The sequence below is a fragment of the Hemicordylus capensis genome, chromosome 2, assembly GCF_027244095.1.
Source record: "Hemicordylus capensis ecotype Gifberg chromosome 2, rHemCap1.1.pri, whole genome shotgun sequence".
Classification (NCBI taxonomy): Eukaryota; Metazoa; Chordata; class Lepidosauria; order Squamata; family Cordylidae; genus Hemicordylus; species Hemicordylus capensis.
Window position 1 is genome coordinate 227,231,957 of NC_069658.1, and position 17,762 is coordinate 227,249,718.

General features: G+C 52.2%; 1 protein-coding gene across 10 annotated transcripts in view; it reads left to right on the forward strand.

The window, feature by feature from the left end:
• Nucleotides 1-16,869, forward strand: part of KCP (kielin cysteine rich BMP regulator) — a 109,203-nt gene extending 92,334 nt beyond the window's left edge. For 6 of the 10 annotated variants that reach the window (XM_053288757.1, XM_053288756.1, XM_053288759.1 and 3 more), the window contains 9 exons: nucleotides 509-597; nucleotides 2,474-2,576; nucleotides 4,842-4,984; nucleotides 6,431-6,603; nucleotides 7,248-7,359; nucleotides 7,911-8,012; nucleotides 10,071-10,235; nucleotides 11,459-11,765; nucleotides 16,298-16,869. In XM_053288757.1, the coding sequence (XP_053144732.1) occupies nucleotides 509-597; nucleotides 2,474-2,576; nucleotides 4,842-4,984; nucleotides 6,431-6,603; nucleotides 7,248-7,359; nucleotides 7,911-8,012; nucleotides 10,071-10,235; nucleotides 11,459-11,765; nucleotides 16,298-16,515 (1,412 nt within the window). In that variant the 3' untranslated portion in view covers nucleotides 16,516-16,869. Of the gene's footprint in view, nucleotides 1-508; nucleotides 598-2,473; nucleotides 2,577-4,841; nucleotides 4,985-6,430; nucleotides 6,604-7,247; nucleotides 7,360-7,910; nucleotides 8,013-10,070; nucleotides 10,236-11,129; nucleotides 11,418-11,458; nucleotides 11,766-14,028; nucleotides 14,143-16,297 lie in introns of those variants that run through there. The other 4 variants (XM_053288758.1, XR_008314710.1, XR_008314711.1 and 1 more) reach the window with 4 other exon arrangements.
• Nucleotides 16,870-17,762: the final 893 nt, after the last annotated feature.

Sequence of the window (17,762 nt, forward strand, 5' to 3'; positions counted from 1 at the left end):
CCTCTTTATTTAGGAGTGAAAAAGATTAGATAGGGCCTAATGACTCTGAGGAATACCAATGACAACAGCAAACTTAGAGATTTTTTTTTTTAAAAACAACTTACATACACCAAACCCTTGCCCCAGGAATAGGGCTCTTCTAGACAGTGATTTATTCCAACTTAGGTGCAAATTCCTATGAGAGATGTAACAAGAAGTCCACATGACGTACTTCAATGTCGCATAGGTTCTTAGCGCCACCTGCTGACAATCTGCAGAAAAAACTGATATTTTAATGTGATTTTATTCAAACTTGAAAAAAGACCCAGCTTTTTCATGGACTGTCAGCAAATGGGGCTGAGAACGTATGTGATGTGCCTCAACGTCACATGGATTACTTGTAACATCTCCTGTCAGGATTTGCAGTAAGAACAAACCACAGTCTGGAAGAGCCTAATATCTTTATTTAGCAAGGAGGTGTCTGTCCTTGTTCCTAACATGCGCCTTTCCCACTCTCTCCTTATTGCAGAGTGCTTGATTGAAGTTGAAGGGCGACGAGTGTCTGATGGGGAGACCTGGAAGGACAGCGCAGACGGCTGCGTCTCCTGCTCATGCCATGTGAGTACTTGTAGGGTGAACTGTCAAGCCTCCCTCCCCCCCCCCCCCCGCTAAGGCAGAAGGAGGGTGTCTTCCTGTTCATTAGTCAATTAGAATCATAGGATTAGAACAATGCTTCTCTCGTTGGCGGAGCTAGTGCAGGGGAGGCCTGTCCTCCCCCGCCCCCCCCCGATGTGGAGCCCCACCCACAACAGCAGGGTACACACACAGCTGAGTTTTTAAATGCTAATTTTATTCTAACTTGAAAAAAGACACCACTTCAGCACGGATTGTCGGCAGATTGCGCTGAGAACGCCACCCGGAGGTGGATGTTTAGGGCGACATAGCAGTTTGATAAATAAAAAATATAAAATAAAAGAAACATACGTGACGTACTTCAGCGTCATGTGGATGACTTGCTTCCAGGCGTTGCAGGGATAGAGGAGGAAGAGGAGAGAGAGAAGGCGGCCGACAGGGTAAGGAGAGGCAGCAGGCGAGTGGGCAGAGGAGGCAGCGGAGGAGAGGCAGGCGGGCGGGCAGGCAGCAGAGGCAACAGCAGTGGCGGCAGGAGCAGCTGGGTGGCAGAGGGAGGGGTGTGGGGGCAGAAGAGCCCATGTTCAAGGGCCCGCCTTGAACACCAGTAGCTCTGCCCTGGCTTCTCTGTCCCATGAAAATCCTGGAGCTTTCTCAGACAGCAGTCAGTACTACGGATTTACTGCAAGGCCTTACTGCAAGTTCGAAGTTGCCCCCCAAAACTGACCCAAAAAGTGGATATAAATCAGGCTACACTCTAACACGCAATGAAAAACCCGAATTGTTTGTGAAGTGCTCCCTGATAGTTCACAGGGACTTCAGGGTAAATTTGGTCAATATGTGAGTGCACCCCTCCATTCTGGAGATGTGAACTAAAAGCCGGGTGTAAACAAAACGAAAAACGAAAGTCTGGGCGGTATATACCGTAAATGTGACAAACAAACAAATAAGCGTCCCGGTACATATTTATTTATTTATTATTTTATTTATTTATTGTATTTCTATGCGGCCTTATATAGAAATCTCCAGGAAGTGAACCCTCAGCAGTAGGCTGAGAGAAGGTCATTAGTCATTCTCGGAATGGCCATGATGTCGCCAGGATTAGAATTCAGATCCAACACTTGTCCTCTGGGGCACACACTCTCTTGTCAGTCATGCTTGCGTGGAAGTGTGGCTATGTGCTATGTATGAGTGCCTGTAATCACGGACACCTGGCCAATCTGGTTTGAATTGCTGCTACTGCCCATAGCTGTATGGTTGGGGAAGGCAACAAGCTGAGAAAATACAATGAAGATGAGGGAGAGAAAACAGAGCACCGCCAGTTCTGGGCCCCACATTGAAGGCTGTTGGTAGCTGGAATGGGTTGAGACGAAGGCCTCCAAGATGCCGAGGGGTCTGGAAGGAATGGTTCCTATGAGGAACCCTTGAAGGAGCTGAGTAAGCTTAGCCTGTAGAAGAGAAGACTCAGCGGAGATATGATAGCCATCTTCAGATATCTGAAAGTTGTTATAGAGAAGAAGGAGCAGGCCTCTCTTGCTCCTAAATGCAGGACTAAGGGTTGAAATTAGGAGGAAGCAGATTCGGGCTAGACATTAGGAAGAATTTCCTTACTGTAAGAAATGTTGGACAGTGGAACTCTCTGCCTCATGCAGTGGTGAGCTCTCCATTGTTGGAGGTTTTCAGACAGAGGCTGGATTGCCATCTGTCAGGGATGCTAAGCAGGAGCTTGGACCAGAAAACATCTGAAGTCCCTTCTTGATTTTTGTTTTGTTGCTATTTTTGGCTCCCAGAATAGAGAGGAGGAGACTGCTGGCTCAGTGTAACCTCCTGCCCAGTTCTAATGTGCCCTTTTTTGTCTGTTCAGCTGGGTCATATTGAGTGCCACATCCAGGAATGTGTTCCTGTGGTGTGCCAGGATGGGCTGGTGAAGGTGCAAGTGCCCGGACACTGCTGCGCTGAGTGCCAAGGTAGGAATAAGAAACCAGTTACTGAGTTGCTTAAACTATACCACGCTAATAAAAACTTCTCTGCCGAGGCCCCCCAAAACCACAGAATTCTTGCATGCGAAGAGTTTTCTGTTTCACCAAATGTTGGTCAGCAGCAGCTAACATTACAGATCATCTCAGCTGGGCATTCCGTGTATACTGCTCTTATTGCTTCTTTGCCATTGCTTTCCTCCTGCTGGTGTTTTTCCCTGCATATTTTTATTCTCTGCTCACTGCATATTGTGATGTTAGCGTATTGTGATGTGAGGGGTTTTCTTATTTACTGAAGTGCAGCACAGTTTGAATACTCTGAAATACTACCTGCGTGCACAGTCAAGCTGGAGATCACCACAACATCTAGTGGCAATGAGTTTCATTGCCTCTCTTGAACTCTTTTGGCCCATAATGAGGAGGGACAGCTCTGGTCAGATGGCTCTGCTCTCACACCACCTGAAAGCTCCTGGCAAAAGAGCTCATCTGTACTTTAATAAACCTGTAGGCTGGTTCTCACAAACGGTCAACTGCGTAGGACAAGCATCCTACCCAGCTTCTAGAGCTTCTATTCCTAATCTTTGGTCATCCATCAGCAAAAACCGAGGCAAGAGGAGGGAGCAGTGGTTGTCTGGGAGTCAGGCACCGGTTCTGACGGCATTTCCCTCACCCTCGGTAATATGCTGGGTAAAAGTGCTGGGTAGGACAGCGCCATCAGAGGCTGCACCCACATTTACTTACTTATTATTGTTCCGTTTTTATACCGCCTTTCATAATGCATCTCAAGGTGGTTTACAAAAGTTAAAATAAAATAAATAAAAATCTGTAAAAGTTACATTTAAAACCTTAAAATCCATTAAACATAAAAAAACATAAAACACCAAGAAACAATTAAAAAGAAACAAATGCAAGAAAGCTGAGAAACCTGGCAGCCTCCAGGAGGTAAAAGCCTGAGTAAATAAAAAGGTCTCAGGCTGCCCAATGGAAAGGGCCACTGAAGTCTGCAGGCGGGGGTGTGACTTGGGCTCCGGAAGAGCCCAGATGTCATGGCCCAGACTTCTGACTCAGAAGAGTCAGAGGAGGAACGGGAAGATTTGCCTGCTAGTGAGGGCTCAGAGGCACAGCAACAGGACTTGGCATGGAGACCAGACTCGGGAGCTGAGGAATCGGAACAGCTGCCAGACATGAATCCTGATCAGGAGCAGGCTGGGATTTCACATGTTTTGAGAAGACGTCTCAAGAGGAAAGTTCAGTGGGAGGCACGCAGGCACAGGAGATCACCAGAGAGGAAGCAGAAGTGCTGACTCAGGGAAGCCTGATTGGCTGCTGGTTCTCTTGAGCCATATATTAAGCAGTCTGTGATTTCCACCGATGCTGTTAGCAACTTTCGCTGACCGCGGACCGTGTTCTATTTTGAATCCTCAACTTTTCCAAGTTCCAGTTTGCCCTTGTTTTGTTCTTTCCTGCTCTGTGTTCTTGTTCCATTAATTCCTTGCTCTGGTCTCCTTTGTTATTGTTCATTCCTTGCTCTGTTGTTTTATTTTCAGTTATTACTCAGTTATTGTTGGTGGGGGGTACCTAGTTCAGTTCGGGGGACTTGATTCATTTACTATTTTCTTTGTGAGCCTTTTGTTTTCCTTCGTGTAGCTTCGCTGCTACTTTCCATTTAACTCGCAGGGGGAGTGCTGAAGGGGGTTGTAAATCCTGTTGGGTTTGCTAAGCTAACAGATTTACGACACCAGAGTGAACTCCCCATGCCCAGGCTCTGGAGGAAGAGAAAGGGAAATAAAGGCTGGCAGGCAGCAAGCAAGGTTTTAATTTGAACCTAATGACTGTAGTTTTTAATCTGACAACTTTTTCTTCTTCTTCTTTCTTTTCTTGTTTAATTTAGTTAATGTTATTACTTTTATTGTCTCTTGTGTCTATCTTATGGTTGTGAGCCGCCTCGAGCAGTAGTGTACTGGAGGGGTGGGGTATAAATATTTTAAATAAATAAAAGGACGGCGGGGGCTTGTTCAGGGCTCTCTGGAACCTGGGTATGGGCAGGGGGAGTTCACTGAGGGTCTCTTCTGGAGCCCGAGCCACACACCCCCTGTGGACTTCGGCCCTTTCCATTGGCAGCCCGGGTTCTTTGAACCTGTCCGCACAATGGTGTCTCCTCCCCTGTGTCCTACGCACTTCACCCTCCTGAGAACCGGCCTTGTATGTTCTCTGGCAGCAAGAAACCAAGCGCCCTTCCCCGTCTGTCTTCCCCAGATCCCGGCAGCAGCTGCTCCCACCAGGGCCAGACGTTCGGGTCCAACGAGCACTGGCAGGTGGACGAGTGCACGACCTGCACCTGCGTCTCCGGGGAGGTGCACTGCCGCAGCGAGCGCTGCCCCCCCACTGCCTGCGCGGCGGTGAGTCGAAGGGGCGGGGTTGGCGATGGGGGGAGAGACGGACTTGCGGCGGGGGGGGAGGGTCCTCTTTGCCAAGCAGGGTCTGCCCTGATTGGCGTGTGGGTGGGTGATGACGTGTGAGAGTTGTCAGATACTCCCCTTGTGGGATGGGGCTGCAGCTCAGTGGAAGAGCATCTGCAGAAGGCCCCAGGTTCACTCCCTGGCGGCCTCTCCAGGTAGGGCTGGAAATGGCTCCTGCCTGAAACCCGGAGGAGCTGCTGCCAGTCAGTGTAGACAGACCTGCGCTAGATGGACCAAGGGTCTGACTCAGTAGAAGGCAGCTTCCTACGTCCCTATGCTTAGGAGATGCTGCTGTGGCTCAGTGGCAGAGCTTCCGCTTGCATACAGAAGGTCCCAGGTTGACTCCCTGGCAGCATCTTCAGGTAGGGCTGGGAGAGACCCCCTGATGTAGTTGATGCTCATAGAGGGGCAAGTCCACTCAGGGCACTCCTGGAACCGAGCAGAGATGTTGCCCCTCCCATTGGTATCAACCCCAGGCAATGCCTCTAGTGCCCCCTAGTGGCTGGACGCAGGACTATCTCCCATCTCTTACGAACAGGGGAAGCACCTGCCTTACACGGAGTCAGTCCACTGGTCCATCTAGCTCATCTTTGTCTGCACACTGACTGGCAGTGGCTCTCCAGGGATTCAGTCTTTCCCAGGCCTACCAGGAGACGCTGCCAGGGAGTGAACCTGGGACCTTCTGCATACAACGCATGCCACTGAATGGCAGCCCATTCACAACCTAGGGTGCTGTCTCATGCTGTGTCAGACCCTAGTCTGTTTACATCAACATTGCCTACTCTGACTGGCAGCAGCTCTCCGGGGCTTCAGACAGAAAAGGGCCTTTCCCAGGCCTACCTGGAGATGCTGCCAGGGAGTGAACCTGGGACCTTCTGCCTGCAAAGCAGAGGCTCCGCCCCTGAGCCGTGACCTTCCCCCAAAGCTGCTGCCTTCTACAAAGCCAGTCTTTTGGTCCCTCCAGCCCAGTGATTCTTAACGTGGGGCTTGCCCGATGTTGCTGAACTACAATTCCCAGCATGCCCAGCCACAATTTAACTACTGCTCCAGCCCAATACTACCTACCATATTTACCCAAATAGAAGACAACTCTGCATTTAAGATGACCCCCTTAAAAATATGCCTGCATTGACCCCAAAGGAAGAGGATTCTGAATCTTAAGACCACCCCCACCCCCACCCCCGCACACCCCAATTTCTAACACCAAAGCACATGGGGGAAACCTAGTCTTGGATTCAGGCAAATCACCAGCTCTGTGGTCTGATGTGGCATAAGACAGTTCCATATAACCCAGAACAGACAGAGAAGTATAGCTGTGAGTGGTGGTGGTGGTGGGGGGCACGGGAGAGTAATGCACTCCTGATACTCTCACCCCCTGCCCCGCAGGATGAGACCCCAGCCTTGATCCCTGGCATGTGTTGCCCGCACTGCGTCCCCCGCCCTGCCACCTGTGTGGCCTTTGGCGACCCCCACTACCGCACCTTCGATGGCAAGATGGTCCACTTCCAGGGCGGCTGCACATACATCCTGGCCCAGGACTGCGATGGGGGAGACTTCAGGTGAGCCCACCCACCCCCACTCCTCTCCACTGGCTACCAACTAATGCAGGGGTCCCCAAATGTCGTTAGACTGCAGCTCCCACCATCCCCTGCCACAGTGGCCTTTGGATGATGGGAGTTGTAGTCCAACGACATCTGGGGACCTGTCGCTGAGATCCCATGAGCTAACACATCAGAGGGAACTGGAGTGGAGGCATGATGTTGGGGTGGGCATGAGGGTAGCTTTTACTAGGAGGGGCTGGAAGGTGGGGTGCCTGGGTCCTGTTCCTCCTCTGGAAGGGAGCCTAGTGGGTTAGAATTGAGGGCATGGGGAGGGAGCTCAAGGGGGGTTGCATCTTGGGGGGATGGGGTGTGCAATCCCACGCATGTGTCTGTGGCCTGGGGGCAAAGACCTCTGGGCTCCATCTGTCTTGTAAGAGGGGCCGGGGCAGGGGCATCCGGGCAGGGGGGTGGGGGCAAAAGCAGTCCTCTCCACACTCACCTGGGAGGAGGCAGCCCCACTGAATTCCGTGGGATTGGCTCAGTCGGGGAGGGGGGTAGGACAGCTGCCTCCTCTTGCCCTGGTGGACACCCATGGCTAGGGGCTCAGCCCACCCACGCGCCACAGCTAAAGGCCCACGCTGACTCTGGGACCCTCCCCCCAGCATCCAGGTGACCAACGATGCCCGGGGGCGCCAGGGAGTGTCTTGGACGAAGGGAGTGACCGTGTCAGTCGGCGACACCACTGTGCAGCTGCTGCAGGACCGGGTGGTCATGGTAATAATAATAATAATGATTTGATTTCTATACCGCCCTTCCAAAAATGGCTCAGGGCGGTTTACAAAGAGAATTAATTAATTAATTAATTAATAAGTAAGAAAGAAAGATGGATCCCTGTCCCCAAAGGTATCACATTCTAAAAAGAAACATAAGACACACACCAGCAACAGTCACTGGAAGTACTGTGCTGGGGGTGGATAGGACCAGTTACTCTCCCCCTGCTAAATAAAGAGAATCACCACGGTAAAAGGTGCCTCTTTGCCCAGTTAGGCAAGGAAGAGGGGCCCGGGAGATGATGGGTCACTCCTCCTGCAGAACACGTCCTTGCATCCAGAGCACGGGATGGGCGCCCTCCCCTGCACCGATTAACTTGACTGCTGCATGGCGGGAGTGGCCTACAGGCCAAGCCCAGCAGCCCCACCCTTCCATGGGCCTGAACATCCTGCGCCCCACCCTTCCATGGGCCTGGGCGTCCAGGCAAGTTGGCATCCATGCCCACCCTGGGCAAAACCTGGCAGGCTTGGCCATTTCTCTCGCCCCTCACCCAGGTGGACTCCCAGACGGTGACCCTCCCTTTCCTGAAGGAGCCTCACCTGTACATCGAGCTCAAGGCCAGCACCCTCCTGCTCAACACCAACATTGGCGTCAAGGTGCGGAGGGCCAGGCGGGCGGGTGGGCTGGCTGGCTTGGGGAAGGGGGCGTCTTGGCACAGCAGGCCGTGGGCTGCCGGGGAGGGGAGCACGTCTCTTCTCTGGCCTCTCGAGCGAGCGGCATCCTGGAAGAGCCTCCCAAAGGGAGCGGTGGGGGCAAGCTCTGGCCACGGTCCACCCAGGAGTCCTCCTCCTGCCAGGGCCCCCAGTGGAATGGGTGGCAGTTATGCAAGAGCTCTGCTCATCTACCACGTCCCTGTAGTACCCAAGGGCTGGCATCCAGACTCGCCACCCCTGGCACCGCTGGTCTGCTCCCCGTGCAAACCACCTCCTCTGTCTTCTCCGTCTCCGCCGCAGCCGAGGAGTTTGAGCAGATCGGTGGTGGAGGTGGAAGAGGCAGAGGCGGTGTGGTGAAAGAGGAAGAGCAGCGGCACAAAAGGCGGTGTCAGAGCCTTCCCCTTCCCCTTCCTCCTCCTCCTCCTGCTGCTCCTCCTCCCACGGCAGGAACAGTGTGAGTGCTGGTGAGTCTACATTAGGCCCTCCAGGAGCAAGTGGCTGGCAGAAAGCAGCTGGAGAAGAGCAGCCCCAAAATGAAGCCTTCAGCAACCAGTCCATTCCAGGTCACAGCTGGAGAGCCTGAGATGGGCTGCTTAGGTGCTAATGGGCTCCGGTGAAGAAGAAAGGTCAGGGGATAGGAACATAGGAAGCTGCCATATACTGTGTCAGACCATTGGTCCATCTAGCTCAGTATTGTCTACACAGACTGGCAGCGGCTTCTCCAGGGTTGCAGGCAGGAGTCTCCCTCAGGCCTATCTTGGAGAAGCCAGGGAGGGAACTTGGAACTTTCTGCATGCAGCAGGCAGATGCTCTTCCCAGTGTGGCCACATCCCCTAAGGGGAAGAGCTTGCAGTGCTCACTCTCCCATTCAAATGCAAACCAGGGTGGTCCCTGCTTAGCAAAGGGGGCAATTCATGCTTGCTTCCACAAAGACTAGCTCTCCTGGAAGCAGGAACTGCCAATCGCCATTCTTCCCCTATCGGAAGAGGGAGGAGGAGGAGGAGATGGAGGAAGAGGAACTGGAACTCCCAAGCTTCCAAGACCTATATATGTGAGAAAGGAAGAGGAAATGGAGGCAGACGGGGGAGGCAAGGACTGCAGCAAATGCGAGTGGGCCTTGGGCCTGGGCCTGCCAATGTTCCAGACCACCTTGCCAAGGTCAAGCCAGACATAGGAACATAGGAAGCTGCCATATAATGAATCAGACCACTGGTCTATCTAGCTCAGTATTGTCTTCACAGACTGGCAGCAGCTTCTCCAAGGTTGCAGGCAGGAATCTCTCTCAGCCCTATCTTGGAGATGCTGCCAGGGAGGGAACTGGGAACCTTCTGCTCTTCCCAGAGCAGCTCCATCCCCGAAAGGAAGATATCTTCCAGTGCTCACACTTCTAGTCTCCCTTTCATCTGCAACCAGGGTGGACCCTGCTTAGTTAAGGGGGCAAGCCATGCTTGCTACCACAAGACCAGCTCTCCTCCCTAGAAGAGGAATCTAGAAGGAGTTCCCCGTGAAGACAACAAGGGACTCCCAACAAAGTAAACCCCTACTTTGGGGTAACAGGAGGGTGGAGGCTGAAGGCCCAGAAGGAGAAGACAGGAAGCGGGAGGGCTCCAACCGAGAGAGAAACAAAAATCGCTAGGAAAAAATAAAGATGACCCCTCACCTGCCATGGTGTGGCAGTTGTTGCTTTTGGTGCTGCTGTTCCCAGCCCAGGAACCTTTGACGTTGGGCTCCCTCCTCCCTTGGGAGGAGAGCGAGCCGAAAGTGCCGCCCATGCCACCTTTGGCCCACGGGCCAGAGGCTGCGTATCCCTGCCTTACAGGCTGGTGAGCCTTCCATCCGGAGAATGCGTGGCCAGGCCTGTTCCAAGGCTGCTTTTCTTGGAATGGACGGGAATCGCGTTGGGAGTTTGGCCGGGGCATCTGCCTTGGCTCGCCCCATGGCAGGGCCCGCTCGGGGGAAGAGGGTGTGTCAAGGACCTCTCCCTGCCCTTCTCACCCACAGGTGCTCTGGAATGGCCGCTCCCACCTGGAGGTCAGCGTGCCCGGCACGTACAAAGGCCACACTTGCGGGCTCTGCGGCAACTTCAATAACTACCCCCAGGACGACTTGCGGCTCCGGTCCGGGCAGCTCACCTTGTCAGAAGCCACCTTTGGCAACAGCTGGAAGGTAAAGGGGCGAGGCTGGATTGGTGTGTGTGTGTGTGTGTGTGTGTGTGTGCGAGTGTGTGCGAGTGTGTGCGAGTGTGTGCATGTGTGCACACATGTGCATGCGCTAGACCCCGGTAGCTTGGGCAACCTGTCTTAATAATAAGAAAGGCAGGTAAAACAAAGGACACCCCATCAGATGCTCTGTGTGTGTGTGGTCGTTGTCCCATCATGGAATGCCAGCACATGGTGCTTGTGGGTGGGAAAGGTCCATGTGACTGGCTTCAAGTCATGTGATTTCTCCCATTCTGGAAGTAGTGGTGTGGGACGCAAATGACGGAAGGGCTCCCCTGCGTGTGAATGGGCCTGCATCTGGGTATGGCAGAAGACCCTAAAGGCACAGCGGGGAAATGCTTGACAAACAAGCAGAAGGTTGCCAGTTCGAATCCCTATCGGGCAGCAGCGATATAGGAAGATGCTGAAAGGCATCATCTCAGAATGTGCGGGCGGGAGCAATGGTAAACCCCTCCTGTATTCTGCCAAAAGAAAAACATAGGGCTCCGTGGGCATCGGGAGTCGAAATCAACATGATGGCACACTTTACTTTACGGGGTATCACAGAACACCTGGAGGCATGGACTCCGGAAGGAGCTGTTGAATCAGCAAAAGTGGGCTGCAAGTGGAAGGGTGATGTAGGAGTCATGGTCAGTGTTCCCTCTAACAAGGATTCCCAGATGCTGTTGACTACAACTCCCAGCATCCCCTGCGGCAGTAGCCTTTGCTTGGGGATTATGGGAGTTGTTGTCAATAGATAGAACTGGGAATCCCTGTTAGAGGGAACACTGGTCAGGGGGCCGGCGTCCTTCTGAAGCCCTGATACGAAACAGGCGCCTGAGCTGGTCTCCCTCCTCCCTAGTAGGCCCATTGCGGGAGAGACCCCCGAGAAGCCAGGTGAGAACTTCACCTCTGGTGTTCAAGTTCAGCCCTGGTCCGGCATCGCCTCGACTCCGGGGAGTGATGGAGAGGACTCTGCATCGGATCGGACACGAGCCTGGCTGCAGGTCCCGAGAGCTCCGGGACTCCGTGAAGGGAATGGCTGCAGGAGGGGCAGCAGCCAGGCTAATCTGGGTCTATCAGCTCTAGAGGGCTTTCTTTGGGGCTGGAAGGTCTCCGCTTGGGTGTCCTCCTCCAAGTCAGAGTCCAGGTGAGTCCTGACAGAACGAGGCCCCCGTTTCTTGGGTGCAGGTGGTCGGGGCCAATGCCACGGGGCCAGGCAGCTGTGCCGACGGGACCGACGTGGACCCCTGCAAGGAGTCGGGCTACCGTTCCCGCAAAGAGGCCAACGCCCGCTGCAAGGTGCTGAAGTCGCCGCCCTTTGAGCGCTGCCACGCCTCCGTCCCCCCCGAGCCCTTCTTCGCCTCCTGCGTGTACGACCTCTGCGCTTGCGGGGCCGCCAGCAGTGACGACTGCCTCTGTGAGGCCCTGGAAGCATACGCGGCCCAGTGCCGCCACGCCGGCCTCGTGCTGCACTGGCGTTCACCGACACTCTGTGGTAAGGATGCGGCCAGGGCTGTGCCTCGGGGCAGCCTCAAGAGCGGGGGGAGAGGGGACGGCACAGGATGGATCCTTCGGGGGCCCTGCCCTGCCCTCACACCACCAGCCCTCTCCCACCAACATTCAGTGCTGTTCTCCCCAGAAAGGAGGGCCCTCTCCAGCCACCAACTCCAACCAGTGACCTGACGTGCAACACGCCACCCCACCCTCTGGGTGAGCCCAGCAGCCCGTGTTCCCTGTAACGGGGATTTTCAGATGTTGACTACACCACCCATCGTCCCCAGCTGCAGTGGCCTTTGGCTGGGGATGATGGGAGCTGTAGTCACCAACATCTGGAAATCCCTGTTATGGGGAACACTGCCTAGCACTGATGCCACCCCGTCCCTCACCTTGCTGACCCTGGTCCCAGCCACCTGACTCACCACATAGGAAGCTGCCATATACTGAGTCAGACCATTGGTCTATCTAGCTCAGTATTGTCTCTACACGGACTGGCAGCAGCTTCTCCAAGATTGCAGGCAGGAATCTCTCTCTCAGCCCTATCTTGGAGATGCTGCCAGGGAGGGAACCTGGAACCTAGATGCTCTTCCCAGAGTGGCCCCATCCCCTGAGGGGAATATCTTATATTTCTAGTGCTCACATTTCTAGTCTCCCATTCATATGCAACCAGGGTCGGCCCTGCTTAGCTAAGTGGACAAGTCATCCTACGCTGCCCACAGGCTAGAGCCCAGTGGTGGTGGTGACTTGCCCATCACTGGCCTCTTTGCTGACATGCTTTGTCCTCTGGCTGGTGCCGATGCTTGCTGTAGCACGTAGTGGGTGTGATGGTTCCTCTATCCACTGCCATCATTTATCTTCAGTAGTCATAGGAAGCTGCCTTATACAGAGTCAGACCCTTGGTCCATCTAGCTCAGTATTGTTTACCCAGACTGGCAGTGGCTTCTCCAAGGTTACAGGCAGGAGTCTCTCCCAGCCCTATCTTGGAGATGCTGCCGGGGGGGGGGGGGGACTTGGAACTTTCTGCATGCAGGCATGCAGCTGCTCTTCCCAGAGCGGCCCCATCCCCTAATAGGAATATCCTACAATGCTCACACATGTAGTCTCCCTTCCAAAAGCAAACCAGGGTGGACCCTGCTTAGCAAAGAGGACAATTAATGCTCTTAATTATATATGATATATAATATGTTAGTTCCTCTTTCACAGCTTCTTGTAACAAGCTGGACACACATAGCTGGTGTTAGCAGTCAACAAGACTGAGCTTTCACCAGGGCTTGGGCACAGATCCATTAAGAGATTTGCCAAGAGACAGAGCAATGTTCAGCCAGGTCAGAGGCAGCAGACCCTGCCTCGATCCAAGCCAAGCCATGCCTTGTGGGAAGTAAGAGCATGCCCTGGAGACTATTTCAATGGCACACAGGAGATTCTGGGAGGGATACGATGAATTTTCAACCAAAGTTCCCAAAGCGGTTTACAAATATAAATATAAATATATGTACTCCTTTCCTAGGATATCTACTGCCCTTGATAGTATGGAAATGCTATAGGCATGGGGTGTTATTCCCATTGAGAAAGTCCAAATATTTTTATTTTACATTTATATCCCACTCTTCCACCGAGGATCCCAGAGTCGTGTATATGGATATTTCTGTCCACCCACCAATGCCCTGAGGTGGGTTAGGCTGAGAAATACGTGACGGGCCCAGAATCACCCAATGAGTTTCACTCTAAACACCACACTAGTTCTCTCATGGGCTTTATATATAAAATAGAGGATTTATAGTTTTGCAAGGAAAACAAACAAAACAGAAGATGGCCCTTTCCAAGGACCACACAGTTGTGCTTTCCACACAGTTCAAAGCACAACACAGTTTACTCTCCTTCAGTCTGGCACCTTCTCCCCCCAACCTAGCATGCTCTCTCCCTCTCCAAGTCAGACATGTTTCCTGCTGGGGGGGAGAGCAAGAGCGCATGAGCATGAGCAGAGGTGGCCGTGAGAGAATGTGGAAGCCCACTGTGGCCAGTACAAGCCACAGCCCGCTTGAATACTAACCTGGGAGAAGAGATAGACGCACACCCTGCAAGTCAAGTACTTCAGCTTCAAGTCGTTTTGAGTATGAGAACTCTTCTGTGTGAGAGGGACTTTGCCCACCAAGATAGAATGATCTTAACCTCGAATACAAAACAAACCCACATGGAATCATTTATTCCAGGAATCGTCTGAACCATTATAAGCATGGGCTCTTTTCCTCTTTTCTGCATAGCTTTTATTGTCTCAACAAAATCTACTATAAACATAACAATACAGAACCCAAGAAATCATAACACTGAATTCTTCAGCTTTTATCAAGGTTGACTCAGCCTTCCATCCTTCCGAGGTCAGTAAAATGAGTACCCAGAATGTTGGGGGGCAATATGCTAAATCATTGTAAACCGCTTAGAGAGCTCTGGCTATAGAGCGGTATATAAATGTAAGTGCTATTGCTAGTGCTATTGCTAAATGACAGAAAAACAATAAATTTAAACCAACAGCTAAAATTCTCCCCAACAATGGATCCCCCTTCTCAGTATATCATCACTAATTCAGATTCAAGGAGTCCTCTTTCTTGGTGCGGTGTTGCCCAGAGGTGGCCCAAGTTGAAGAGCCCACGAGGCCGATTTGTGTGGCAGGCTGCCAGACGCCCTGTTGCTCCTCACAGCCATTCTAATGTCCCACAAAGGACAGGTCTCCAGTCTCTCTGCTCCTTGCTTCCACCAGTAGGGTACGACTCGGCCCACTTGCCCAAGTCTCAGTTCAACTGTGTCTTTTCTTTCAGTGACTTCAGATTTCATCCCTCTTTCCTCCTCTTCCCAGCCATCCTTTTTTACCTGCCCCTTCCCCCCCCGCCCACCTTCTAGTCACCTTAGCAACTGTTGCTAGGCTCTCTCCACATGCCTGACTCTTCCCTGCCTCTAGAACAGGCCTGCACAACATAAGGCCCGGGGGCCGGACTCGGCCCCCAGGGACTGTTTGACTGGCCCTCAGGGATCCTGCAGCAACACAGGAGCTGGGAACTGCTTTATAGCACCATTCTGTGCATGTTTTCTCAGAAATCTGCTCCATGGTGTGCCCAGTGAGGCTCGCTCCTATATAAGCATGCCTAGGATTGCAGCCTGAAAACAACGGCAATTTAGGGAGAGGAGAAGATTTCACATTTGTTTGGGGCTGGCATGCATTCCAGGGGCCCCACTGATGAGCAGGGACAGGACTCATTTTCTGGCCACTATCCTTGTTTAAAACTATGGGTCAATTGACAGGGGGAATAGATCCACTAGTAACTAATAATATTTTTAATTTGAATGTAATGTGCTAAAAATTGACCTTGGCCCCTGCACACCAAGTTGTTGATGGTTCCGGCCCACTAGGGCATTTGAGTTGTACAGCCCTGCTCTAGAATCTAGATGTATCTGCTTACAGCAAGCCATGACACTCCCCAGAGGACAGAGCACATCACCCGAGAGGCCATGAGCTCACCTCTGCCATGCAGATACTGTTTTTTGGTATGAAGGAGCAGTCAGTCCTGCTGAGTCCCTAGCTTGCTTGCTTGATTTAATTAATTAATTAATTACATTTTCTATCCCGCTCTTCCTCCAAGGAGCCCAGAGCGGTGTACTACATACTTAAGTTTCTCCTCACAACAACCCTGTGAAGTAGGTTAGGCTGAGAGAGAAGTGACTGGCCCAGAGTCACCCAGCAAGTCTCATGGCTGAATGGGGATTTGAACTCGGGTCTCCCTGGTCCTAGTCCAGCACTCTAACCACTACACCATGCTGGCTCTCAGTTGTAGTTTGAAGCGGTATAGCCCACTGCTCATTGAGATCATCAAGTGGGATCTGTCTTTGGGTGCCACCAGTTCATCTGGTGGCAACCTGGAATCAGGTCTTCTCTGTTGTCGCCTCTAGATTGTGGAACGCCCTCCCCATTGATATAAGAGGAATGTCTTCCCTGGAGGTCTTCAGGAGAGCCTTAAAGACCCATCTTTTTAGCCTGGCTTTTAATGGCATTTAGTTTTAATTGTAATTTTAATCTACTTTTAATTGGTTCCTGATTTGAATTGTTATGTATTTCTGGTTTTAGTGTAAACGACCCTGGGTCCCTTTGGGAAGGACGGTATAGAAATCAGATACATGTACCACTGAAAGCTAGGTCTGTCCCCTTCTCACATTGTACTGCTACTGCTACTACAACAAATATTTATATACGGCTCTTCAACCAAAGTCCTCAAAGTGGCTTACATTGGAAAATAAAAAATACATCAATAAGATGGCCACTATCCCCAAAGGGCTCACAATATAAAGAGAAACACAAGGTAGACACCAGCAACAGCCACTGGAGGGAAGCTGTGCTGGGGTTGGATAGGGCTAATTGTTCTCCCCATGCTAAATAGAAGAGAATCGCTATTTGAAAGGTGTCTCTTTGCTCAGTGAGAAGTGGTAATTGCTCAATTAGGAGGGGTAAATTCTTCCATGATGTCTTTCTCTGTCTCCTCACAGCTGTGGGCTGCCCCCAAGACCGGGGCTATGTGTTCGATGAGTGCGGGCCGCCTTGCCCCAAGACCTGTTTCAACCACGCCGTGCCGCTGGGCGTGATGGAGTCGCACTGCTTTAAGCCCTGCATCCCGGGTTGCCAGTGCCCTGCAGGGCTGGTGGAACACGAGGCTCACTGCATCCTGCCCGAGGCCTGTCCGCGCGTCATCTACGGCACCCTCTGAGCCGGGGCTGCCCTGGCTTGTTCTCAGGGAACCATCCCGCTTTGCCCTCACACCATCTGTGGAAGCCTGGAGGGGATCTTTCCAGATATTCTGAAGGAACTTTCAGCTGCCAAGGAGCACCCACCCGCTCTGTCTAAGGAAATCAGTGGCACACCAGCAAGTGTGCTACGCAGGGGCAGAATCTGCTCTCTGGCATGCCGTCCTACATCCCAAGGATCTCAGCTTTCATCTACAAACATGACTCTAGTCCTTAGGAGGGAGCCTCAAATGGAAACAGCATCATTCCATGCCCAAATATTCCAAAACTAGCCGGAAGCTTGAATCACAAAACCAGAATAAATTATGCAAAGCCAAGTCAATGTATAAGTGGTGTGATTTATTCTGAGCAGTCACAGAACAGTTAATTCTGCCATATCTGGATAGCGCTCTTCCAAGCCTTTTGACTTATCAAAATTCAGCTATAGCACCAGTCCCTTTCTTCCTCCACCTTTCCTCTAGTATCATGAATGAAAGGGGCCCCATGGTGGCTGTTTGGCTATGGGACACCACCGCCTTTCTCCAAAGCAAACAATGCAGGCTGCTTCTGCATCTCTGGGCAGGACTCATCTGGGAGGATCTATCCTGAACTAAACAGTGACCCCTAGTGGTGTCCTTGTGCACTGACGTGCATCCACACATAGTCTTCCTTCTAGTCAGTGCCCTTCCACATCTGATGCTGCTTTTGTGGATGGGCCGATGGGGAGTTCTCTATGGTGTATTCCAACCCCTTCCCCTGTCTGCAACATACTCTCCCCAGGGGGCCAGTTCGTGTTTCCTAGGGAGGGTCTGGCACAGGCCCAGGAGCTCTTCTTCACTAGCCTCTGTGGAGAACAGGTGTGTTGTCAGCCCAGCCTCTGGGGATGATGGAGAGAAAGGGAAAGTGGGGAAGCTCGGTTCCAAAATATCAGCCCACAGAGCAGGCCTGCTCAACTTAGCCCCACCCCACCCCTGGCAATCTGTTTCTGGACTACAACTCCCATAATCGAGATGTACATATCAGGCAGTATAAAAATATGATTGATAATACATAAATAAATAGTCCCCAACCACAGTTGGCCAACAGCCAGGGATTATGGGAGTTGTAGGCCAACATCTGCAGGAGGACCAAAGTTGAGCAGCCCAGCCCCAGAGGGTGCTATGAAGGGAACTAAGAGCACTGGGGCTTGATGCATATCAGGGAGCAGGAGAGTAACCCCCGATTGTCAGAT